The 25,110-nt window shown below is 40.6% G+C and overlaps 4 protein-coding genes across 4 annotated transcripts in view; 2 read left to right on the top strand and 2 right to left on the bottom strand.

Moving 5' to 3' along the window:
• Nucleotides 1-1,648: 1,648 nt before the first annotated feature.
• On the bottom strand, nucleotides 1,649-4,332 carry fam89a (family with sequence similarity 89 member A). Its single transcript, XM_056764413.1, has 2 exons — nucleotides 3,889-4,332; nucleotides 1,649-2,758 (listed from the first exon to the last, which is right to left on the bottom strand). Exons 1-2 carry the CDS (start codon nucleotides 4,138-4,140, stop codon nucleotides 2,483-2,485), a joined length of 528 nt encoding a protein of 175 aa, XP_056620391.1. The 5' UTR covers nucleotides 4,141-4,332; the 3' UTR covers nucleotides 1,649-2,482.
• Nucleotides 4,333-5,417: 1,085 nt separating this feature from the next.
• sprtn (SprT-like N-terminal domain) lies at nucleotides 5,418-10,321 on the bottom strand. The gene is made up of 5 exons (XM_056765418.1): nucleotides 9,805-10,321; nucleotides 9,201-9,300; nucleotides 8,989-9,117; nucleotides 7,608-7,899; nucleotides 5,418-7,465 (listed from the first exon to the last, which is right to left on the bottom strand). The coding sequence occupies exons 1-5, from the start codon at nucleotides 10,113-10,115 to the stop codon at nucleotides 6,429-6,431; spliced, it is 1,869 nt and encodes a 622-aa protein (XP_056621396.1). The 5' UTR covers nucleotides 10,116-10,321; the 3' UTR covers nucleotides 5,418-6,428.
• Nucleotides 10,322-10,842: 521 nt separating this feature from the next.
• exoc8 (exocyst complex component 8) lies at nucleotides 10,843-13,717 on the top strand. The gene has a single exon (XM_056765420.1). The coding sequence runs from the start codon at nucleotides 10,995-10,997 to the stop codon at nucleotides 13,047-13,049; it is 2,055 nt and encodes a 684-aa protein (XP_056621398.1). The 5' UTR covers nucleotides 10,843-10,994; the 3' UTR covers nucleotides 13,050-13,717.
• A 1,297-nt stretch (nucleotides 13,718-15,014) lies between these two features.
• LOC130434955 (E3 ubiquitin-protein ligase TRIM9) overlaps nucleotides 15,015-25,110 on the top strand; it is a 38,197-nt gene continuing 28,101 nt past the window's right edge. The window contains exon 1 of the mRNA XM_056765394.1: nucleotides 15,015-15,848. Within this exon, the coding sequence (XP_056621372.1) occupies nucleotides 15,093-15,848 (756 nt within the window). The 5' untranslated portion in view covers nucleotides 15,015-15,092. The remainder of the gene's footprint in view (nucleotides 15,849-25,110) is intronic.

The following is a 25,110-nucleotide window of genomic DNA, read 5'->3' as shown; positions in this document are numbered from 1 at the left end:
TCTCTCGAACAGGTGATTGGCCCAAACCTGGAGGTGTGGATTAAGAGATTTAGTGCACAGAAAACAACAGTCCTTCAACAATGAAGACAAACCTACAGCAACACATTAATGCACCAAGATTCACATGCACTGTGATAATAACACATGTGAACACTAGTGTGATATCGTTGTATCATAAAATGAGAATCACATTGGCCTGCAGCTCGCTCCAGATGCATGTTTCTCATCTCATGACTTCAGCGTGAATTTGTGGCTATTAATCTCATTGTCAGTGCACATCTGCCAGATCAGTATAAAGACTGCTGTGTGTTCTGCTAAATACAGCTGGACACTACACAAAAACCAACTGCACATGGACAGTCATAGTAGCATTGAGCAAAGAGCGTGTTGACTCTAAAGTTTTGCTGCAGCATGCAAATTTGTACTCAGATGACCTATCACGTTACATAACATGTAAAGTATTCAGTGCACAGAAAACACTGTGGAATACAGTTTCCCACAATGCATTGCACATGACATTTGGTATTGACTTATTGGAAAATCTATAATAAAATTAATATAAATGAAAATAGTTTTTGAAAAATAGTAAACACTGCAGAAACACATTCTACTTCAGCATATCTTGTCGAGATAACAAAAACATCAATGAAACACAGAAAAAGTCATTGCATGATACCCCAAAAAGAATTTGAACATGTTTTTCTTGCTTGTGTAACAGCTTTTCAACAAATTGAAATGAGAAATTATGAAATAACAAAAATAGCATCCTTCATGATGTTTTATTGATTAAGTAACGGTACCACATATGACCATATATACACACGTGATCATTTCTGCAACAATTATCAGTTCAAATGAGACTATTTCACACCCAAAAACGATTCTGAGAACATGGACCGACCAAAAACATCAAAGTCAAACATGCAACGGAATAATTCACCATCGCTGTATACAAAACAACCGAGAACAGCATTTCACGACCAACCGCAGAGATCAAACAGGGCAAAAAAGACTTTCACTGACTTGCAAAGCAAATGAGAAAAACCACGAGGGAATATCAGGGTATGTACGGATGGCAGCTGGGTGGTGAAGAGGCTTTTCAATATGCTTGTTTTTGTGTAATGAGGAGAACTGAAAAACAGGAGTATTCATAGTCTGGATATATACAGTATATAGAATAATAAGCTAATAGAGGGCCAGAAATGGCAGTAGCACCCGAAATAAAATACAAGGTGTATCAAGGCACAATGTGTTGAGTTACTTTATCAACTGCTGCTTTTGTTCAAAGCACCTAAAGATCTGCTGGTTGCATAACTATCCCCCTGTTTTTATCCAATTAGTATTTAGGAATTTAGTCAAAAATTAACCTGCATATAGAATCAGATGGGAGTACTCGGAAATAGCAACTGGTTGTGTCTGCTGGTGTAGGAAAACATCAATCTTCACTTTTTAGAGCTCAGACACACAAGAGGTAGAACAAACTCTTTCTGCTAAAATTCTGAATTACATTCGTAATAAAGAAAAATGTGTAGCATTTTCTTATTATGTATCAGCTCTTAAAAAAACAGAATTAAATTTTTTGATTGGTAACGTTACACATTTTCTATGCCATACAGTGACACAAAAACACAAATCACACACACACACATAAAAAATGTGTATTATATTACATATAAGGTGTATATTATCAGACTGAATCTTGATCAATCACTGATTCAGGATATGTATACACTGTTTCTTTAGTTTGTTTAATGGCTATATTTATGCCAAAACAAAGTTTATTATGTCACATTATCAATACAGGCGACTTTATATGTAAGTCATTTAACATATGAAACACATACAATGAAAATGCAATGGAAGACTTAATCCAAGCAGCAATAAGTAAATAAATAAAACATCTATATGATCTATTGTAGATTGACAAAGGATGAAATGTAAATGCTATGGAAATGTTATGGAGCTGAACGCAGCTGGATATGCATTTAAATACGTATAGATATGTATATGATGAACAAGTCGTATAGTATGTCATGTAATAAATACACAGGGACGCACGCGATGGCTTGTTTTGGTGAGGCTGTGAGTTCTTTGTGCTGGTTATACCATGGATTACACATCAGCAAATAGGTATGACATCCAGCATTATCAGAATTGAAGCACCCTGCGAGCAACGGCTCAGTGAGAAATACAAAATACAAAAAAATCTAATCTAGCAGGGCCAAGCTTCTACTCAACCCAATGTTTTCAAACTTAATATAATTATGAAACCATGCTTCTCCCCTTATAAAAAAGATCTTATAAAATTTCCAACGTTGATTAAATCAGCAAAAAATACTATTATGTATTATACAATAAATAATAATCATTGTTTCAAATTCCTGTAGAAAGACTCTGCTGTAAAACTAAATGATGCCAGCAAACTAAAATCATGGCACAGCTTGTTTTAAAAAAAATCCAAAAAGCAACTCAAGTTCATCGTTTATATCGTGATATGAAAAGAGTCATGTATCCAGCTGTCCTTGGACGTCCCGTTTTTAGGTGACGTGTCATTTCCATCTGGAGTTTCTGCTGGTGTCATGGCGGATTCAGTATAATATTCCTCATCTTCATCAAAATAACCGTTCTCCATCCCGTACGGCCCGTCGGCACTGGACACGGCAGACAGGTCGTGGCAGCTACCCTTGTACTCCTGGATGGACTCGTGGAGGGACCACAGCTGACAGAGCAGAGACATGTCCTGCTGCCGCAAACCCACCTGCACAAACACAAGAGCGGCTTAACTAGTGCCCAAAATATATTCAAATGGACAACAAAATGAATACTGGACCAAAGTGAGTGGAAAATAAATATTTCCACTGAACTCTTGTGACGTTAAGTTAACTTAAAATGTAATCCTTTCTGAGCACACCTTAATTCTCATTTTGTTCTGACATTGTACGGGTTTGGTCTTTCCCGCGTGACTAAAACATTCCAGCAAACCTCATGCAATATAGACCAAGAATACAGCTGACCCTAACAAAACCTCTTATTTTAAGTTGATTACATAATGCCCTAAAGTCAGACACATTTCAATCATTCAAAAAATTATAAAATAAAAATCCAAATTTGAAATGTATTGCTGCTATAGCAATTTACAATCGAACACGTCTGTCAGCATATGCCAGTTCCCACTATTCGAAATTGAACACTTGCAACATCATACGAGTGTTCACAACATTCACATTAAACATTGATATTAGAAAACAATCACAATTATTCTAAATATTTTAACTGAACAATCATGACATCATACAATTACTCTGAACATTTAAACACAAATCCTTCTAGATTCAAATCGAACATTTCTAGACACGTTCTGACTATTCGAATTGAACACTCAGTGCTCTGAAAATGAGATTCGAATAAAAAACGACCGGATGAACATTTCAATAAAACACGAAGATTGAAATCTAAGCTCTGTGAACCAATATAGTATGTAGTGATCACTCATACAAGTATTTAGGACTTTTAAATAGAACAACAATCGGAATCTCGACTATTCGACCTGAACACTCATAACATCATATGAATCTACAAACTTTTAAATGCTACATTTTCAAGATTCGAATCTTTAGTTGAACATTCGAACTAAACTCGTGACGTCATATGAGTGTTCCTAAGATTTAATTACAAGGAGATTTAAGTCGAACATTACTGTCAGCATGCGAAAGTTCGACTATTCGATTTTAACACTCACGTCCCGAACATTTCTCACGCGCATTCCCAAGTTTCGACTCAAACATTACGTTCCGCACTTTCGATCTCCCAAATCGCCCCTACACCGCCGCTGACAGGCGATCGCCCGCAGCCAGAAGAACAGCTGTTGCGCAATATCTCTTCCCTTACCATCTCCTTTCTCAACAGAGCCAGGGCGGCATCCAGGTTCGCCGGTTTATTCGCCAGCAAATTGTCCGCGTTGTTCCGTCCTCGGCTCAGGTCGTCCTGGATCATGGTCTTCTTCACGTACATCCTCTCCATCTCTCTCCAAGAGCCGCCGCTGGAGTTGAGCAGACCGCTCAGACTCTTGGGCAACGGCGGCAGACCCTCAATACAGGCCAGCACACCGCCCGCCGCTCCATTCCCAACCTTACCATTCATGCTAACATTCACCAATAACACGCTTAATAACAGACGACGGGTTTACTACAGCATGTGCGGATATTCCTAAAGCCTTTTGTGCACTAACGTCGACAAATCCATGTAGCGAACACCGCACTAAACGACACCTATAATCTGTAGTGTAAAGCTAACCTCGCACTTCCTGTCCCTTTAAAGCGAGCCAGCGCTGACTAGGCGTGACCGCGTGTGACGTAGAGGACAATGAATATTCATAAGCATTAAATTCAGAATGAATCTTTTATTCTGATCAAAGCCCGGTGATTGTGCGGCAACCTACATTTTTATCAAATTTTTGCGCATTGGTTAAATTATGGTCATGACGTCATTTGTTCTCTTTGATTTTATTTTAATAATGTCTTTTGCTGTTATTTAGACGTGTGTACTTGAAATTTATTTCATAATATATCTAATTTCCACGCTTAAAAAAATCATAGTTGGTTAAACCAAGGATAATCTAATATCTTCTCAAAGCGATGCTGCAATCTATTGGCTGTACAAATGTTCACATTCTTTCACTTTAAAAACAAACATTTTGTTTCCCAGTGCAAATATTTCTTTTGTAACTCTGTATTCTGGGTCTAGTTTTGTTTTGATCTTTTGGTTAAGTCAAGATCACATTTGTCTGATAGCAACTCTGAAGAGCACATGGTCAGGAAATGGTCAGATGAATTGACTCAGGGTGAGGTCAGGGCCGGATTCCGCGGGGAACAAAGGTGTCAGTAACAGCAGATGGTGACCACGGATCCGCCCCGTGACACAACACACACCCAGATGCAGCTGGACACAAAGCATTCAGACATGCGGCTATTATAAAGACAACATGCTCGCACACACACACTTTACCAACCATAACAATATCCAGGTCATTCTACAAAGCGAGTGCAATCCCTTATTTACATACTGTACAATATTATTTTTGTATGCTGTCAACTATCTTGATATTACATCGACAAAACTTTATTTTATAAAGAAAAACATAAACATGAACAAGTTAAATTCTTAAAAGTTTCATAAAGGGTTAAATGAAAAAAACCCAAATGATTTTATAAAAGGTTAACTTAATCCCAATACATACAAATGTATGAATTTATCTTGGCATGGCAAGAAGTTTTAAGCTCACAAAATATTATGGTTTACGCTTCTTATTTATTACACAGTTAAGAAAGATGCGGTATAAAACAATATACAAGTATTCCGACAATTTTCTCCATCACTCCACCATCATTCACACACAAATGGCAATATTTTCTACAACAATACTTCAACAGCATTTATTTTAACAACAGTAAACAAAGACAACATCACCTAAATGTGAATCAAATACAATTTTGAGTTTTAAAACAGCTCTGAATATACACTAAACACTTACAGAACAAAAACAACACACACATTTTTAACTCTTGAAATAATCCTAGAAACCTTTAAATTCTGTATATAAAACAAGTACGGTTTTAGTTAAAACGCAGTTATAAAATCCGTTCCTAAACTTGCCAACAACAAACGTGGAAGGGTAAGATCATTAAGAAACCACAGTTTGTCTTCGAATACCTAAAAGTCAATGATGTATGGAGAACGTCAGACATTATTTTTGTTTGGGTCTATTAGTGCATTAAGCCAAAAGTCACACCTTCATGTCGTGTATGTAACACAAACTGCATGACATCATCAGGTAATGTTTTGTGTTGTAAGGTGGGTTGAAACACAAACCATAAAACAAAACATGACACTTAATTGTTACACCTAAACCCCACACGCCCAATTTCCACCTCTGGGCGGGGTTGAATTTCTAATGTGTATGTCTCCAAGGCACAAAGTAGATTATTATGCTGAGGGTGGCGCAAACCCCGCCCACCCGTGGGAGAGAATGACAGAGGTGTTACTGATGTCACCAAGATACAACCTTGCAAAGCCTGATTCTGCAAAAGCAAAGCACATCTAAATCCCACAGCGAACAGCCAGCACGTGCAGAATTCAGTACTGCTGATTCAACACGAACTGAGGGCAGAAGGACAGTGACAACTCAACTGTCAATCATACTGGGACTGACCAGACCCAACATTCCTCCCACATCGTGAATACTTTCTGAACGAGGTAGAACGAGTCAAAAATTAAAATAGTAGATTTTCTTGAATACCATAATAAAATCGTTTTTTTTTTTAAGAACTGAAACTTGTCCAAACTGAACCAGGAGACAGTTTTAATATTTTAAGCTATACCTGAAAAACGAGCCTGAAGCAGTTTAGAAAGATACTCCTTGTTTTAAGTAATCATGTAAGACAGGAGTCTAAATGTTCATTAATTTTAGACTCAACTATTTTGCTTAGACACACGGGGCAGAGAACGGTGATTTGGACCGGAGAACTATCTGCTTGCTGATCTCTGTCAGACCGAGCAGCTTCGTCCGTCTCCTCTCTGCGCTTCACCGTCGAGGTTTCGCTGACCGTCCTCTGGAAGTAATCAAAAATATGTGCTGAGTTCTGCTCTTCCCGTGATCTTTTCCTGGCTCCAGATGTAGATGTCCCTGATGTCTGGGGGCTGCCAATGTTTCTAGGACTTGGAAAACCGGCCTCAGGCTTTTGAAAGCCTCCAAAGTGCTTGGAATTGGATCCCAAAGTAGTTGTGCGTGGCTTTTGGGGACTTACACTGTTTCTCAACCCTGAGCTCGTAGTATCCAAGGCTGGTCTTTGGTAACCTCCGAAGTGCTTTGAAATGTAACCCGTGCTGGTTTCAGATTTTTTAGGGCTTCCACGAAGCTCTGGATCTGTAGTTTTAGTATTGTCAGCGTTCCTAAAATATTTGGAGATGTGGTTCTCGGAAGAGCTGGGCTTTGGTCCGCTGATTGTGGATGAATGAGGGTTATTAATGGCACTGGATGAAGCCAGTCCATTAGTTTTAAGATTGGAAGAACCCACAGTGCTGTCGGCTCTCTCTGGAGATCTGAGGACTTTGGACTGAAAGAGATCTTGCACTGTCCTCTGCTTTGCCCTCAGGCTGCCATTGGCTTTGGAAATCCTCACAGGCGAGCCGTTGACGTTGACGAAGGCACTGGTGTTGCCGACAGATTTTTTGCCGAGAACATTTGATGAACCTGAGCTCAGTCTACTGTAAGGCTTTGTCTCGTTGGACCATGGTATCGAGTGGGATGGCGATTCATTCCTAGGAGGAGAGACGAGAGGTTGCGCTCTAGAGGGGCTTAAGGGACTCTGGCTGGGCTGTTTGTCCATTGAGTTCTGTGTACTTCCTCCAAGAACGAAACCTTTCCCACTGAATGGAATCATATTTCTGATGTCCTGAGAGCCAGAGTCTACAACACAAAAAAGAATTTGGTCACTCAATGCTAAAATAATATAGCTCAATGATCAAACACTAGCTAATGTGGCATATTGAAAAAAATATAGGCAGTATAGGCACACAGTATAATAATGTGGGAACATCTAATGCATCACCTGTACTGCTACCGGCAGGCTTTGACGTCTTGGATTTCTCACTGATGGCATTCTTGTCTTTCTTTTTATCAGTTTTGCCGGATTTCCCATAATTCTCTGGCTCCTTGATTTTGGTGTATGTCCCCCCACAGGTCCTCTGGTGCTCGGCCCACCAGGGGTCTCTGGCAGAGGGAGGTCTGTTCATCGCACGCTTCACGTATCCAAAGAACGGTCTGCGATTCTGACAGGGCCCGTTACATCGCCACCAGTGCTGCCTGTACACGTCAACCTCATCGTGAAATGAGTGATATACCTGTGAAGATTCATTTAATACAGACACTGGGATCAGTACGCTGGTGATGATTTTAAGAAAGACTATGTTCAAACTAATGTATTAATGTTTTTATGGTAGTTAGTTTGCATTGTGGTTTTAATTTTTTCATGTCGTCTGACGATACAATGGGTCTCATTCACAAGGCATGCATGCGCTAAAATTTGCGCAAAAAACGTTTTCATGAACAAATCATGATTCACCAAAACTTTAATATTCCAATTTATTCTTAATATTTCATATGTGGTTGCCTGGAGTATCTTTGGCTGTGTCTGAAACCATCCCAATCTCTTATATAGTGGACTATATTGGGTGCGGCCATTTTGTAGTGGTGTCCGAAACCTAATTTAACTACTTGATTCCCTACATTTGTTCAATCTTTTTTTACCCACAATGCACTCTGATTTGGAGTGTACATTCACTCACTACCCATGATACAACATACGACGAGCGCTCAATTAGAATCAGCTGGAGGAGAGTGACCGTTAATGCCACGAATGCACGTTTATACACTTCAGTTTGTTCTTGTTGACAATTATTTTCGTGTTTTTGAGAAGAAACAGATTAAATGAATGTTATAGACAGTGGCGCTTTAGTTTAAATATAATAAATAATTTTAATAAAGGTTATAAACATTAAATTAAAAAAACGTGGCAAACAGTTGTTTTGTTCTCTTTATTAAAAAAATAATACAAAAAAACGTGACAAATAAGGAGAAAATTAACTTTACCATTTAATTAAACAATTCTTAAAGCCACACAGGTGTAATATAACCATTATGTCAAATGTCTGCGACAGTTCTGTCAGATGCAGGATATATTAAGTCAGTGTCTGTAATCGTTCACTCATTTTCATTTTTCATCCGCCTAATTAATGAGTTGCAAATTAGTTGTAAATGTCCAAATGTGCATATAAATACGTAAATCTACGCAATTATTAGTGAATGAGAACCATTGTCTGTGACCCCTCCAAGGAGGTTTCAGAAGGATAAAAAGTTCAAACAAAAACGCCTTATTGTATTAGACAACAATACTGAAGTTTTTGGTAAAGATATGGGGTAAAATGTCTTACAGTGATGTTGGTCCCACTGGCTTGGTTGATTCTGTTCATGTGTTTGCAGAATTCCGGTCCGTGGCCATCTCGATCCCTGTTGTTTTGGGTGACGAAGAGAAGAGCGTGAATCATCTCATGAAGAAGGGTCTGTGGACAGAAACAGCAGACAGTTATAACAAATGTAAATAGTTTCCTTTTATGTTAAAAAGTGAATCTATTGTTTAACCGACCTGGACGAGATCTTTACGGGGTCTGAGCTTTAAGAGTGGTTCACTGAGTCTTACAGAGCACAGGCCTCCTCTTCCCTCATAAGAGCACACTCCAGCACACCTGTGGAAAACAAACATTAAATCAGAAACTGAAATACACAAGTCAAAATATGTGTTGTGTACTGAATACTGTGTGGGATTTATGCTGTGTATCTATCAAACCATATAAAGTAAAGTTACCTTTATATGGATTACAGATGATCTTTCTGGATTCTACATTCCGGATATGCGTCTCTATGTTCCACATCTGTATTTCAGATGTACTTACTCATCTACATTTCAGTCTATTTGTCAACCTATCAATTCAGATTATTCTAGATTTTGGTTAATCAATCTTTCCCCTTCCATTCCAGATCTATTTCTAACTTCTGTCTCTAGATTCCATATTATCTGTCTAGATGTTACGTCTAGATTCCAGATCTGTCCATCCATCTAGATATATACTATATAGATAGATAAATCTATGAAACTATATTCCAGGTTTGAATACATATCTAGATCTATGCAGATTCAGGATCTATCTGTCTTATGATCAGAATCATGTAGTAAAATGATGGAATCTTACAGTGTCATCCTTGGACTCCACTTCACCTCCACCCCGCACAGTTTCCCCCAGAAGAACATTTCATTAAACTGCAGGAACATGGCTCTCACGTCCGGATTGGGGTCCATCGTCTCCCACGACTCGTCCACGATAGACAGCGGTCTCTCGGGTCTGCTCTGAGAGAATGGCACAACGTCCAGCACACTGGAGGAGTCAATTTTGCGCTTTTTACTCGACGGATAGTCGTCATCATTCCACCGGGTACCCGACGCTTCTTGATTAAACTCTTCTTGTAAACTTAGAGCGAGCAAGAAGTCTTCATCCTCCATCATCAGTGTGCTTTACCCAAACCAGACTTGCTATTCTCTTGTAATACGTGACACCCTCAATCAGCACTAAATCGCCATATGGAAGCCCTTACCATGACCATCGAACCTCCAGCTTTATGGAACAAATGGTTTTAGGCCTAATCGCGGGGTTTCATTGTTGTAAATGTAATACGTAACATCCAAAACATTTGAAAGAAAGCTGATAGCGTTTTCGCGCAGCGCCTGATGGGAGAAAAACATGTTGGCCAATCATAAAGTCGCAGAGTGCGAGGAACTCTGGGGAATGTATTTTTTTCCCCACGACGACCTGAAAACGTTATTTCACTTTTTATTTATGTCAAGTGATATACAACACAGCGTGTAATATAGGGAGATAAAATACACGTCGTTTTTAAACGTCAGGACCATACAAAGTTCCTCAATGTTAAACGCTTTTCAAAGTATAATTTTTTAAAAATTAAAAATAATGTTAATTCATTTATTTATAAATTACATTTATTTGAAGGTACATTTCACAAATCTATTCTATTTTTTAAAAGTAATCTCACGAAAGTGGCGAATAAGATTAATGAAGATTTTATAAACTGTTTTATAAAAAATAGTACAAATCTACAAATAACAAATATGAATATAAAATGAACCCAAGCGTTTCGGGTGTGTGTTTTTTCTCATAAACAAAAAGTAGAAAACAATTTACATCTTTATTTTGAAACGCTTGCGTGTCACGTGGTGTGACGTCACCGGGAGGTGCCGTGTTTCCTGTGTAAAGGAAGCTAGCAAGACTTCTGCAGCTGTACATTGCAATGACACCTTAAATCTCGCGTAGTTATACCGATATATGTGCTTCAGTCGTATATTTTCTATCTCCACAATCTTTTAAAGATGGCAGACACGGGAAATCGGCTGCGTAACTTACTGGAATCTCCCAATTTTGAGCCTCAGTCATACGTGAAGCAGCTCTCGCAGCAGTCCGACGGTGACCGAGATTTACAAGAGCATCGTCAAAAAATACAAACGTTGGCTGATGAAACCGCACAGAACCTGAAGAAAAACGTCTACAAAAACTACAGACAGTTCATCGAGACGGCCAAGGAGATTTCGTACCTGGAAAGTGAGATGTATCAGCTCAGTCACATTCTCACAGAGCAGAAGAGTATAATGGAGAGTATAACACAGTCTCTGCTGTCTTCTGATAAAGATGAAACGGCCAAAGAGATGCTCGCAGCCTTTCCTAAAGAAAGCGAAGAGGTCAAACAAAGAACCCTGACCACACTTCTGGAAAAGGTAGAGGGATGCAAGAACATCATGGAAACCCCGGGCAGATATCTGGTTTATAATGGAGATCTCTTGGAGTATGACGCAGACAACATGTCACAGATTCAAAAGGTCCACGCTTTCCTCATGAACGACTGTCTGCTCATCGCGACTTGGCTGGCTAACAGACGCGGAGCCGTGAAATACAAATACAACGCGCTGTATGATCTGGAAAGCTTTGCCGTTGTAAATGTTAAAGATAACCCCCCGACGAAAGACATGTTTAAAATCCTGATGTTCCCCGAGAGCCGCATCTTTAAAGCCGAGAACAGCAAGATCAAGAAAGAGTGGCTGGAGATCCTGGAGGAAACCAAGAAAAACAAAGTGACGAAGGACAAGAACAAAAAGGAAGAGGAGCTGCCAAGGTCGCCGGTCAGACAGGAAGTGTCCACAAATCCCTTCGAAAAAGACGAACCTCTGGATTCTGAGGAGCTTGTGGATCTGAGCCCCGAATGGATACAGGAGCTGCCAGAAGATCTTGACGTGTGCATTGCTCAGAGGGACTTCGAGGGGGCTGTCGACCTGCTAGATAAGCTAAACGAATATCTGAAGGAGCAGCCGGTGTCTCCCCGGGTCAAGGAGCTGAGGGTCAAGGTGGACGAGCGGGTTCGGCAGCTGACGGATGTGCTGGTGTTTGAGCTCTCCCCCGATCGCTCCCTCCGCGGGGGACCAAAAGCCACGCGGAGAGCCGTCTCCCAGCTCATCCGCCTCGGTCAATCCACAAAGGCCTGTGATCTCTTTTTGAAAAACCGTGCGGCGGCGGTCCAGACCGCCATCCGTCAGCTGCGCATTGAGGGCGCCACGTTGCTTTACATCCAAAAGCTCTGCAACATCTTCTTCACAAGTATGCTCGAGACTGCCAGGGAGTTTGAGATGGACTTCGCGGGCAACACCGGCTGCTACTCCGCCTTCGTGGTCTGGTCTCGTTCGGTGATGAAAGTCTTCGTAGACGCCTTCAGCAAACAGGTGTTTGACAGCAAAGAGAGCCTGTCCACCGCCGCGGAGTGCGTGAAGTTCGCCAGCGAACACTGCAAGCAGCTGAGTGAGATAGGCCTGGATCTCACCTTTATTTTGCAAACGTTACTGATCAGAGACATCAGGGAGGCTCTCCACAGCCAGAAAGACATCATCATAGAGGCCACGAAGCATCGTAACTCTGAGGAGATGTGGCGTAGGATGAACCTGATGACTCCTGAAGCTCTGGCAAAACTCAAGGATGAAATGCGAAGCTGTGGAATCAGAAGCTTCGATCAGTACACGGGGGAAGACTGCTGGGTCAACCTGAGCTACACCATCGTGGCCTTCACCAAACAGATGATGGCGTTCCTGGAAGAGGGGCTGAAGCTGTACTTCCCCGAGCTCCACATGGTGTTTCTGGAGAGCCTGTGTGAGATCATACTTGTGGCCGTGCAGCATGTGGATTACAGCCTGCGCTGTGAGCAGGAGGCAGAGAAAAAGGCCTTCATTCTGCAGAACGCATCTTTCCTGCATGAGACGGTGCTTCCTGTTGTGGAGAGGAGGTTTGAGGAAGGTGTCGGGAAACCGGCAAAACAGCTGCAGGATTTGAGAAAGAGCTCTCGGAATATCAGAGTCAACCCTGACAGCACTACATCTCTTGTTTAACAGCTTTGAATGAACACTGATTGCTCGCATTATGTACTGCTTGAGCTCTTAAAATCTCATATAATTTTGTTTGGTGCACTTTTAAACTCATACACTCCTTAACTCTACACACCGAAAGCAACTCCAGAACACTTCATTTCATAGTAATAAATGTATTAATTTATTTTAAAGAGATCAACTGTTAGATTTTCGTGAACGAAAGCAAATGTTTATTATTGGTCCCCTCGATCAAACACAATGAAAATAAAGATGCTTGCTTACTTTTCTCCTATTTTGATTGCGTTTAAAAAGCTTTTTTACCCTTTAAATTACATGTGAATATCTTTAACACAATCTGGAATGTGGTGCCCCCTGGTGTACAGGGGGAAAAATCTTGTTCAAAATCCTAAATATACATTTTCTTACTGTTATGTATATTTTGGATCATGTTTTTATTATAATTATAATCCTGTCATAATAGTTTATGTTAAACAGTGCACATAATCACACTGTATGATATACACCCTCGGAAACCATTAAAATACCGTTTCACAATTATTTTCAGTCTTTCTGAATTCACTATTTACAGGCATGTGCATACGTAAAATGATCATTTTTGTTTCATTCTGTGAGCTACACAAATATTTCTCCCAAGTTTCAAATAAAAATATTGTTTCCATTTGAATTTATTTGCTGAAAAAAGTGCTCTGTGTTTTTTCAGACCTCAAATACTGCAAAGACAACAAGTTCATATTTACTTTTAAGCAAAACAACAGTAATATTTAGAAAAAGTTTTTTCAAGTTCATTTTTATCACAGTTTTCATGTGTCTTGTCGTCACGCTGTCAGTCTTTCGTATTGCTGTTGGATGAATTCATGTCACTCCTGAGGTTTGGTCTAGTTGAAATTCAACAGACACTGGACTGGAATGAACACTATACACCTAGAAATGCCGATTGAATTAAAATTCGGCATGGTCTTTAAATCTTTTCCCTGGCTATAGTTTAGTGATTTAATAAATTATGAATATGCATGCTTTGTATTAAAAATCTTGCTTTACTTGATTTTCTTGGGCATGTAATGATTGCAGATCAACATTTTCACTACTGATTTTGCATTCTTGGCATAGCTTCATCCTCTGGGTTGTGACAAGAGTTCATTTTGTCCTGGCATATTTCCTTTTGCTTATCTTGTGGATCAGTCTTGCTCCTCTAACATGGTTTGAAAACGAACAATAGCATGTGTTCTGTAATCCCTGCCATGTTCAATAAACTTTTTGACTATTGACTACACAAGTAGTCAATAAAAAGGCATTTTTGTTTTTCAAGATTTTATATTTTATAACAGGTACAGTTGGTATAAAAATAGGCTATATTCAACTAAAAAGAGCAAAACATTCAAGGAAAAGTTGTAAGTAGTAAATTAACGAAAACAATTATTCATATTCATATAAATATCTATTTATATTCGCAAAAAGCTGAAAATACATTTTGACAGTAAAAAATATATATATCTAGAAATCTTAGTTTTTTACAATTCCTTTTCTTATTTGCATAAATATACTTACAAATATAATATATCATCAAATATAAAATATACACACAAACAAACAGGCGTATATACTGATACACAAACCAGTGCTGAACGTCACCACCAGTACAAGGCCTGTCCTTCTTTGATGGGGTTGTTTACACATGGCTTCTTTAAATTGCAAATTTCAAAAAATTTCAAAACTCCGACGACCCCGAAATGCGTGACGATAAAACAAAGGGTGTTGCTGCGCAAACCGATTGGCGTATGACATCACCAATCGATCGGTCTGCGCAGCGCCCCTTCACACTACATTCGTTTCGCCGCATTTAATTATAGTGGGGGGCATACGGAACTTGTAGTTTTTAAATATAATTGGAAGAGGCGAATGTCTCCATAATTTATTCAACACCCACAATCCTCCTCGATCTCCGCGGCGCGCATGCGCGGAGCCGTAAACAGGAGCTGTCCTCGTCTGGTGGTGCTGCTCTGATTTCATTGATCGGCTGTACGTGCGAGAGGGTTTATTTACGCGATGGAAGAAGAACTTAAATGTCCGGTTTGCGGTTCTTTCTTCAAGGAGCCCGTTATTCTACCGTGCTCTCATAATGTCTGCCTGGCGTGCGCCCGAAACATCATCGTGCAAACCCCGGAGGGCGAGACCCCTCCTCAGAACCGAAGCTCCGGCATCTCGGACTACGATTACCTGGATATGGATAAAATGAGCATGTACAGCGAGACGGACAGCGGCTACGGGTCATACACGCCGTGCCTAAAATCTCCCAACGGGGTGCGGGTGTTCCCCCCGACCCTGGTCCACCGCCACTGCTCCATCACCTGCCCGCTCTGTCACCGCAGCGTGTCGCTGGACGAGCGGGGTCTCCGAGGACTCCAGCGCAACCGGCTGCTGGAGGCGATCGTGTCCCGCTACCAGCAGAGCCGCGCCGCCTCCGTCAAATGTCAGCTATGCGACCGCAACCCGGTGGACGCCACGGTGATGTGCGAGCAGTGCGACGTATATTACTGCGCTCCGTGCCAGCAGCGCTGTCATCCTTCCCGCGGACCGCTGGCCAAGCACCGGCTGGTGCCGCCGACTCAAGCGCAGGCGGTGAGCGCGCAGCCGGCGGGCGCCTGCGCACGCAAACAGGCGACTTGCGTGGACCACGAAGCGGAGAACTACAGCATGTACTGCGTCAGCTGCAAGACCCCCGTGTGCTACCAGTGTCTGGAGGAGGGCAGACACGCCAAACACGACGTGAAGCACCTGGCCGTCACGTGGAAACAACACAAGGTAACTAACCAGCGTTTTGTAGTAGAACCATAGTAACCATAACATGTATTATGGTCTCAATATAGTAACTTGTCAATCCACCAAACATTTTTTTTCAATAATAAACCGATGAACCCACTGAAACTTTGATTTACATGATGAACATCTTACCATACACTATCATTAAAAAGTACACTGACCTCACATCATTGAGCAAGATAAGGCTAGTCCAGTAACACACACATATTGGTTTGTAATTGTGAATGCTTAGTCACACTCACTATGTTTTAACACACGCACACACGCACGCACGCACGCACGCACGCACGCACACACACACACACACACACACACATACACACACACACACACACACACACTGTTGTTCCTGTTCATGTTCTCTGTACACTTCTCACTGCCCTCTGTGTGTCTGTGAGTGTGGGATGAAGAGATTTGGGTTGTGTGTGTGTGTTCTATACAGTACTACTGCCGGCGGGGAGGAACTGTGCGAGTGTGTATGAGTCAGTCTAAATTCAATCCTCCCTCTGGGCATCTTTCTTCTTCATCCGCCTTAATGGATTCACATGGAAGCGCACAATAGATAATTTTTCACACATTGTATGAAGCTGTCAATTGGAACGCCACCCGCACCTTTAGCCCTGAACCTACCCGGGGTTGGTTTAAGTGCTCATTGTTCCAATGAGCGATTGGCTTTCCTAATAATATCAGATGCAAAGGATTAAAAATAGGGAATATATTGTGATTGTTTTTGTGGATAAAGCATTGGGTCGGAGGTCTGAGTACTGATGTAAATGCCCCTCACCCATGATGATTCCTCAGAAATGATGATTCCTTGGTTTCCGGATGATACACATAGTGAAAATGTCTTATTGCAATATTTGCCAGATGGTATTTAAAACACTACCAGAAGTTATTCTGTGAGCGACCCAAAAGTTAAAATCTAATTTTAATTTGAGGTTATGGATTTTTTCACCCTAAAAAGAAAATTCTGTCATCATTTACTCACCTTCTCTTCATTTTAAAACGATACAGCTTTCTGTCTTCTGCAAAACACAAAAGAAGATATTGTGGTTTTAGGTTACCAATGGTTTTAGGTTACCAACACTTTTCATAATATCTTCTTTTGTGTTTTGCAGAAGAAAGAAAGTCATACAGGCCTAAAATGACAAGAAGATGAGTAAATGATGATTGTATTTTTATTTTGGAGTGAACTGTCCCTTTAAGGAGTTTTAGTGTGTTGCTGTGTAACTGTGCTCTGACGTCTCCACGCACTCCCTGGATAACTATTAACTGAGCCTTAACCTTTGACCCCTGACCCTTTCCTTAAACACTACCCATCACACCGACCCTGACCAGCCAGAGACACGTCTGTCCTCTAAATAGCGCTGTGAATCTTGATTTAAAGGTGTTTGTGGATGTGCATGTGTTCTGCTGCAGACAGGTGGCTAAAGCAATGACTTGAAATTGGGCGACAGAGATATAGCCCTCAAATCCTGCCCTGGAATGACCCGGCACAACAATGCATTTCACTCTAATCGGACACCAGATTCAAGTCTTGCAGTCTTTATTAGAAGAAATAAAATGGACTCTAGCACCAAGCATAACACAGAAATCCCATCTCCTCAGATACATATTCATAAATACAGAATGAAAAGAGGCTGTGGCCTCTCCACACACACACACACACACACATTTATGACATGCAAGGATGGCTTTCACACACATGAACGCACAGCGCGCACACACATACTTTCAGTCAGAATGTAGGTTAGATGTATGTGACAAAAAATGTAATAGCGTTCGTCCATATGCCATTGCTGTGTGTGTGTGTCCCTTTTCACGCTTTTTTCCTGCCGGCTATCTCATCTGTGACCAAACGAACAGTTCACAAAGCAAAAATATAAGCCATACTTTCCTTTTTATAACGGGAACATTTTCTAAAGAGAATTAATAAATGAGTACATGTATAAAAAAATCACACGATTGGTGACAGTGACAATAGGAGCTCAGATGTGTTTGATCCCTCACCACCACAGTGAATGTTGGTCATTCAGCAGGTTTCAATACAAAACTATTACTGTCATGGAAAGACAGGAAACGTGAGAAATATAAATAGAGGAAGTTCCACACAACCTCCTACGAATGTGACCCGTCCTTTTCAACGACTGAGTACAGATCCTTGTAATCTTGCAGGTTTCCATGGTTACACACAAATGTTAAGCCAATGTTTCATTTTCCCACTCAACCACCAGCGATTTTCAAACTTTCAGAGAGCTCCTAGATCTCCCTCACAAAATCATGTCCTGATCATATTTTACCATAGACAAAAAAGAACTTACATTTAGTATAATAAAGATATGAAGCTTATTGTTAAGATATTTTTATATTGTTTTGTTTTCATAATGCTCACACATGTTTGACCTTTCTTGCAGTTTATTCACAATTTTCTCAACGGAGAATCTTATTATAAAGAATAACGTAATATGTTTTATTTTTTAGTACATTTGCACACACTGAATGGAGGTACAAAAAAGAAAATTCGCATAATTGTAAAAAAAAGGCACAAATGCGACAGAATGGTCCTAAAATAAACATAATTTTCTTTTAGCAAAATATAATTTCCTTCTATTTTTTTGTTTTTTCATCGTTGGATAAGTTTAGTCTATATCTTAGAAAAAACTGTTTAGAGGAATTGTAGTATGAAATATTTCCCAAAAACTCCCCCTTATGTCATTTCAAACCCATATGACCCTTTCTTCTCACGGAGAACAAAAGATGTCCAAGCATATCTTTTCAATACAATTCAAGCGCACTGTCAGGAGTAAGCGGCGACAGCCGCGACACAATAACAGAGGACCCAAGAGCAGACAGCGGATAAGGGATAAATAATAATAAATAACTTTAATAACAAAACAAGAAAAAATACCCGCGAGGGGGTAAAACAACAGAATGACTCGGGTGCACGAGACTCACTAAACTAACTTGACTAAATACAACATAAGACATGACTACTAAAAACTAGACTCAACTTACAGGACACTTCTGGACAAGGCGGGAGACAAGGGTACAAGGTAAAGTCTTTGAACATTAACAAACTCAAAAATCTCCCAGAGTCCCCAACTCACAAAATTAAATAGGGATCAAAGCAAGAGGGGGTCTGGTGCGGAAACTACAAGGCTTAAACAAACGACTTTAACAAAAGAAGAATTTGAGAAAGGAACTCCGTATGACAGAACGAGCAAGCGCTGGAAAGACATAACTGAGGCTGTGACATTTTACCTGGCCAAAGACATGATTCCCATGAAGACTGTGGAAAATGAGGTCTTTAAAAGACTGCTCAAAGTCGTAGATCCACGTAACGAAAAACCCAGCCGCAAATATTTTTCATCCATGGCCATTCCACAGCTTTACTCCGAGTGCAGCAACAAGATGCAAAACAGAATTTAAAATGTAAAGGTTTTTGCTACAACAGCTGATTTAGGGTCTTACACTTGCATTAAATATTAAATTGTTTAAAATATTCTTGAAAATATAAATGGTAAAGAGTATATTTTTATATGGGGACATTAGTTTGGCTTTATTGTAGCTCTGTAATTTGCAAAATAATTTTAAAACCAACTTGAAAAAGAACCGGGATAAAGTCGTGAACTGGGATCTATCTAGAAAAAATTGTGATTCGATTTTTTTCTATATCACCCACCCCTACTTTTAAGTACGTTTGGATAGAAGCTTTTGCCAAATGCACACATGTAAAAGGAAATGTTAAAAAGACATAATGAAATGAGAAAGAGATAAGTGGTGTCAGTTAGTTGTTCCTCTGACCTTCAGACATTCATCGTTCATCACACAGAGAGACAACGGCTGTGTTCCAAAAGCCTGTTGAGCTGCCTACACTGCACAAATCATCTCATTCAGTATCTTAGTCCTGTTGTCACGTAAAGATATCTAAGCATCCCTAAAACAAGACAAATTCTGTTGAAGATACATTTAGAATGGAAGTTTTTAATGAATAAAGGAATTATTTTTCTTCCTTATAGATACTTCCTTTATTTGTCTTAAATTTCCAGTGTATGAAATTTAGTGATATCTAGTGGTGAGATTGCAAATTGCAACCAATGGTTTACCCCTTCCTTTTAAAGCAACACTTTGTAGTTGTCGACTACAGACTTCCAGAAAGTGTAGTGTAGTTTAGTGTAGTGTATGGAAAGCCTCCCTGTGTGCTTTCCCCACAATCAAGGTCACTGGCACATCACCACAAATTCGTATTATCTTCTATCACACGCACACACACACATGCACACACACGCTTGCACACGCAAACATGTTGATAAACAGAGCACTCAATTGCCTTGACAGTAAAATCAACCGGAGCAGTTATTGAAATGTCCCTCTGATGTCCCCTACACGCACACACACACACACAAACTGCTTGTCTTATAGTGTCTCTGAATTCAATTCGATTCGTGTCTCATCAACTCTTCATCACAGTGCTCTGGTGAAGTAGATAACAAGATAAAAGCTCTCGGTCTATTAGCAGGACGGAGAGCTGGAATACAGAAGCACATCTCTATATTTTAATGGCATTTCATGTTTGTATGGCTTGTTTCACAGAGCACTCTACTTACAGTAATCATAGACAAAGTCACTATTTCAATTTAGCTGGCGGCAATAACATTTACATTTAGTCATTTAGCAGACGCTTTTATCCAAAGCGACTTACAAAGAGTTTAGGAGCAATAAGCGATATGTCATGCAGGAGCCATAATACATTAGGTGCCAATACAAAGTTACTGGTTTCAACCAAAGCTAGACCACTACCTGTTGAGAGAAAGGGTTAGTGTATTTTTTTTTTTTCATTTGTTTGTCAAGTATTCACAGAAGAGATGGGTTTTAAGTAGTTTTTTAAATGTTGTGAGAGATGTGGTTGAACGGACAGAGATAGGAAGAATGTTCCACCATGAAGGAGTTGTGAATGAGAACGAGCGGGAGAGCGATTTACAGCCCTTATGGGAAGGCAATACAAGACGCCGCTGGTTTGCTGAACGCAGGGATCTTGAAGGGGTGTAGGACTGCAGGAGAGTGTGGAAGTAAGCCGGTGCAGATCCAGTGATAGTCCTGTAGGCAAGCATTAGTGACTTGAATCTGATACGGGCTGCAACCGGTAGCCAGTGAAGAGAGATTAAAAGGGGAGTCACGTGAGCCCTTTTGGGCTGTTGGAAGACGAGGCGTGCTGCTGCGTTCTGAACCAGCTGGAGCGGTTTGATAGCCTTTGCAGGAACACCAGCAAGGAGAGCATTGCAGTAGTCCAACCTTGAGATTACCAGTGCCTGGACAAGGAGTTGTGCCGCATGCTCCGTGAGGCACAACAAATAAATGCTATTTAATAAATGCTATTTCTTAAAGATGTACTATTTACACTTACCGAAAATAGCTGTATTTTCTTTGGATCAAGTAGAAATAGTAGTTAGATGCTATTGGCACTTACAAATAGTGGCAGATAACGTTACTACTTACACTTCAGTATTGTTGTGCATTAAACATTATGTAAGGGATAATGTAGAGGCAGCCAGTTTTTAATCCTTGAAATAAATCCCGACAGTGTGAACAGGACCTTACGAGAAGGGGAGGGCTTCTTGTTTGTTCGTGTTCATGTGTTTTGGAGGAGAAGGGGCTTCGAAGGGGCTTCGAGGGTGGCATCATGATTTCAGAGCTAGCAGGCTAAAGTTAGCATCTTACCAAATCGTATATTCCGCCTTTAAGTAAGAAACGACGTTCAAATGTCATGAACAGGCAATTTGGTTTAATAATTTTTAATTTGCTAAAAAAAAACTGTCAAAATGATTTTCTGCATTCGGGCAGTTGACCGAGGCCGTTTAGTCTCCTTTCAATGGCGCATATCCGCATTACCCTTTGTTACTGCATATACTGACGTAGCAACAGCGTGACACTGTCGTAGACAGATGCAGAAGTAGTTTGTAGAAAATTTACCCCCCAAAAAATGTTATTTTACATTTGCATTATTTATAAGCTTTTGTAGAAATGTCCATACATTTGTGTCATGATTCCGCCATCATGTCATGTCTATTCTTGATCCTGGGGCGGAGTTAAGTTAAGTTAAGTTAAGTTTAGTCTTAGTTGTATTGTCTAGTGTTGTATTTAGTCCTTGTTAGTTAAGTTTAAGTGGTTTTTATTCCTGTTCTTGTATATTGTTTTGCCCCACGTGGGTCTTTGTTTTGTGTTTCAATAAAGTCTTTGTTATTCCCGTCTGCACCGCTGCCTGCATCTGGGTTCTTCATCCCCGAACCCTGACACATTTGCCAGTACATTTTCTGTTATTTTTATTTTGTAACATGAATGTTTTAATAGTTCTAGTTAAAACGACACCATACATCCACAAAAAAATCACCAGCTGAAAATAGTTTGAAAAGGAAAAGTTTGAAAATTTCTATATTCTACCTGAACTATAACAAAAAGTGACAAATATAAAACCGTATTTACAGTAATAGAGCAGCACCAGTGACAGTAACAGTGTACCTCACAGCATATTTTAAAAGCTGAAAATGTGTATTTATATGTAGCAATGTTTATCTATAAAGTAGTATCTAAGATTCTCATATTCTTGTAAACAGCTTCATTCTGTTGAAAATCATCCATTATTTTTACTAGTTAATTTTAAGTGCATCGGTACATCCTCTGTGTAATTGACTGTGTGACCTTTCTGCCGTCTGTGATCTATACACTACAACTAGACTCATGACATTCTGCACTTTCAAGTCTGCTAACAATGTATTAAAAAAAGCAACAAGAGAAAATCCAGCCCATTTCTTTGTTCGATTCTGTTGGTGAAATTAGCCGGAGTGGTGTGCAGGAGGGGCCGGTTGTTGTGGTCTGTTGGCACAAAGGCAAAGGTGAGACGGTGACCCCACCGCATCATTGAACCCCAGCAGTGTCCGGTTGTCGCCTTCTGAACACACAGGCACACATACTGAGAGTAGAGGGCCATGAGAAGGGTATCTGTCAGGGTCTTGTTAGCGGCTTGGACAGCTTGCCAGGGCAGATGGTACATTAATGGAGCATGGAGCTGTTTGTGTGTGTCTGCTTGTTTTTTTATGTGTGTGTGTGTGTTTGTTTCTCTGGTTGATTTAAGACCCTGCTGATTGCAAGAAGGCCAGGAAAGGCCCAGAGGAAGAGGAGCAGGTGGGAAGGATGTGTGTGTGAACCTGGCAAGGTGTTTTCCGCAGGCTTGAATGATCATTAGTCACTAAGCTGGAGTTCCTTTGAAGTGTTTAAGATGAAGAATATGGGACCTTTTAAAAATCATGCCTGCTTACTTGACCTATAAATATGTCATATACATCGCAATAGCCATTTTTCCATTTTCTCTGCAATAAACATTTCTAGACCATATATGTGACTGTACTCAATGAGTTGCTCATAACACTAGCAACAACAAGAACACTGGGTATTAAGTTGATTTTATGATTGATTCGATGCAAAGTTATTATGGTCTGAGCAATGTAAAATAATAAGATTGAATTATGTTTGATTGACTGAACATATGATCATTTTACCCTTGTTAATCTTTAATTATAAGTATTGCTGGGCTGGAGTTCAGTATGTAGGTTTTAGAATGCTGGGAAATATGAGTGGTGTTTAGAAATAATGGGTAATGTTGGGTGGTGTTTGTTAATGCTTGGAACTCTGGGCATTGTTTAAAATGTTGATGTTGGGTTGTATTTGGAAATGTTGGAGATGGGTAGTATTTAAGAATGTGAATGTTGTTAATGCTATTATAATGTTAAAATAATGATGATGTTAGTGGTATTTTTTGGGGGGGCAGTATTTCAGTTTTTTTATGATGAGTGGTTTTTATGTCTTTTGAAATATGGGTTGCATTTGAAAATGTTGATGGTATTGGGTGGTGTTTGATTATGTTTGGAATTCTGAGTTTTGTTAGAAAATATTAAAGTTGGTTGGTATTTGAACATGTCGGAGATCGGAAGTATTTAAGATTGTGAAGGTAAATGTTGTATATTGGTGGCTTGGTATCATTGTTGGACTGTGATTAAAACTGGTATTTTAGTTGTGTTTTATAATGCTGATGATGCTAGTGGTGTTTTTTCTTTTGGGTATCATTTTGAAAATACTGGGGATGGGCAGTATTTGAGTTTTTTAATGAGTTGCGTTTATGTCTTTTTGTCACGAAACGTAATGAGATAGAGGAGAACCCAAATGCAGGCAGCGGTACGGGGTAACAAAAGATTTTAATAAACACAAAACAAAAACCCACAATGGGGTAAAATACAGGGGATAAACAAAGACAGCCAAACAGGAACGAAAAACTCACGTAGGGTAACAAACTGTAACAAAAACTCTCAGGAACAGAGTGCTGGAGCAGAAACGCTGGGACACAGCGTATGTATAAATCCTGGGTACAGCAGTACAGACGAGCAAAGTTACAAGTAACCAACGAGCACAAGACAGAGAATACCAGGGCATTAAATGGGGAGACGAACAAAGGATAATTACAATAGGCAGGTGTGGGTAATAAAACACTCAAGGGAAGCTAACGAGGAGACGAGAGGGGCGGGGCCATAGACGAGACACGAGAAGGCGCATGACAGCCAATATCTAAGCCATGCCATGTCCTTCCCACACAAAACCCTAGACTTAGTCATGACTCCGCTGCAAGAATAAGAATAAAGATAATATGATAGCGGAATCATGACATAAGCCCCCCCTCAAATGAACACCTCCAGGTGTTCACCAAGGGGTAACTAACAAGACAAGACAGACTGGGTAACAGACAAAAACCAACAGAACATTGAAAACATGATCAGGGGCAGACAGGCAAATATCACACTTGGGTTAGGGTGGCATAATATAAACAACAGACATGGGAGGGGTGGTGGGGCAAAACAAGAGTTCCTAGGGGGCAGTCCAAAAGGGTATGGATAGGGTGGGACAGTCTTAGGGGGAGTCACGGTCCGGGGTGGCGCTCTGGAGCGTGAAGCCCCGGGGGGATTGACTGGGGAAGTCCAGTGGGGAACAGGGGCAGGCTTGGTTTCCGGCTGGAAGGCCGGCTGGAACACTGACTGGATAGGGCTAGACGCCGGCTGCTGGGCCGGGCTGGGCGCCGGCTGCTGGGCCGGGCTGGGCGCCGGCTGCTGGGCCGGGCTGGGCGCCGGCTGCTGGGCCGGGCTGGGCGCCGGCTGCTGGGCCGGGCTGGGCGCCGGCTGCTGGGCCGGGCTGGGCGCCGGCT

The sequence above is a fragment of the Triplophysa dalaica genome, chromosome 13 (assembly GCF_015846415.1).
Source record: "Triplophysa dalaica isolate WHDGS20190420 chromosome 13, ASM1584641v1, whole genome shotgun sequence".
In the NCBI taxonomy this organism is placed as follows: domain Eukaryota; kingdom Metazoa; phylum Chordata; class Actinopteri; order Cypriniformes; family Nemacheilidae; genus Triplophysa; species Triplophysa dalaica.
Note: the sequence above shows the minus strand (reverse complement) of the source record. Positions and strands in the feature narration are given on the sequence as shown.

What these genes read in the sequence shown, in the direction of transcription:
- fam89a (XM_056764413.1), bottom strand. Translation starts at nt 4,140, where the DNA reads ATGAATGGTAAGGTTGGGAATGGAGCGGCGGGCGGTGTGCTGGCCTGT. An exon ending in CTCTGTTGAGAAAGGAGATG is followed by an intron (nt 2,759 to 3,888) that starts GTAAGGGAAGAG and finishes GTGTTTGTGCAG; the next exon opens with GTGGGTTTGCGGCAGCAGGA.
- sprtn (XM_056765418.1), bottom strand. Translation starts at nt 10,115, where the DNA reads ATGATGGAGGATGAAGACTTCTTGCTCGCTCTAAGTTTACAAGAAGAG. An exon ending in CCCGTAAAGATCTCGTCCAG is followed by an intron (nt 9,118 to 9,200) that starts GTCGGTTAAACA and finishes TTCTGTCCACAG; the next exon opens with ACCCTTCTTCATGAGATGAT. An exon ending in GCCTGCCGGTAGCAGTACAG is followed by an intron (nt 7,466 to 7,607) that starts GTGATGCATTAG and finishes TTTGTGTTGTAG; the next exon opens with ACTCTGGCTCTCAGGACATC.
- exoc8 (XM_056765420.1), top strand. Translation starts at nt 10,995, where the DNA reads ATGGCAGACACGGGAAATCGGCTGCGTAACTTACTGGAATCTCCCAAT.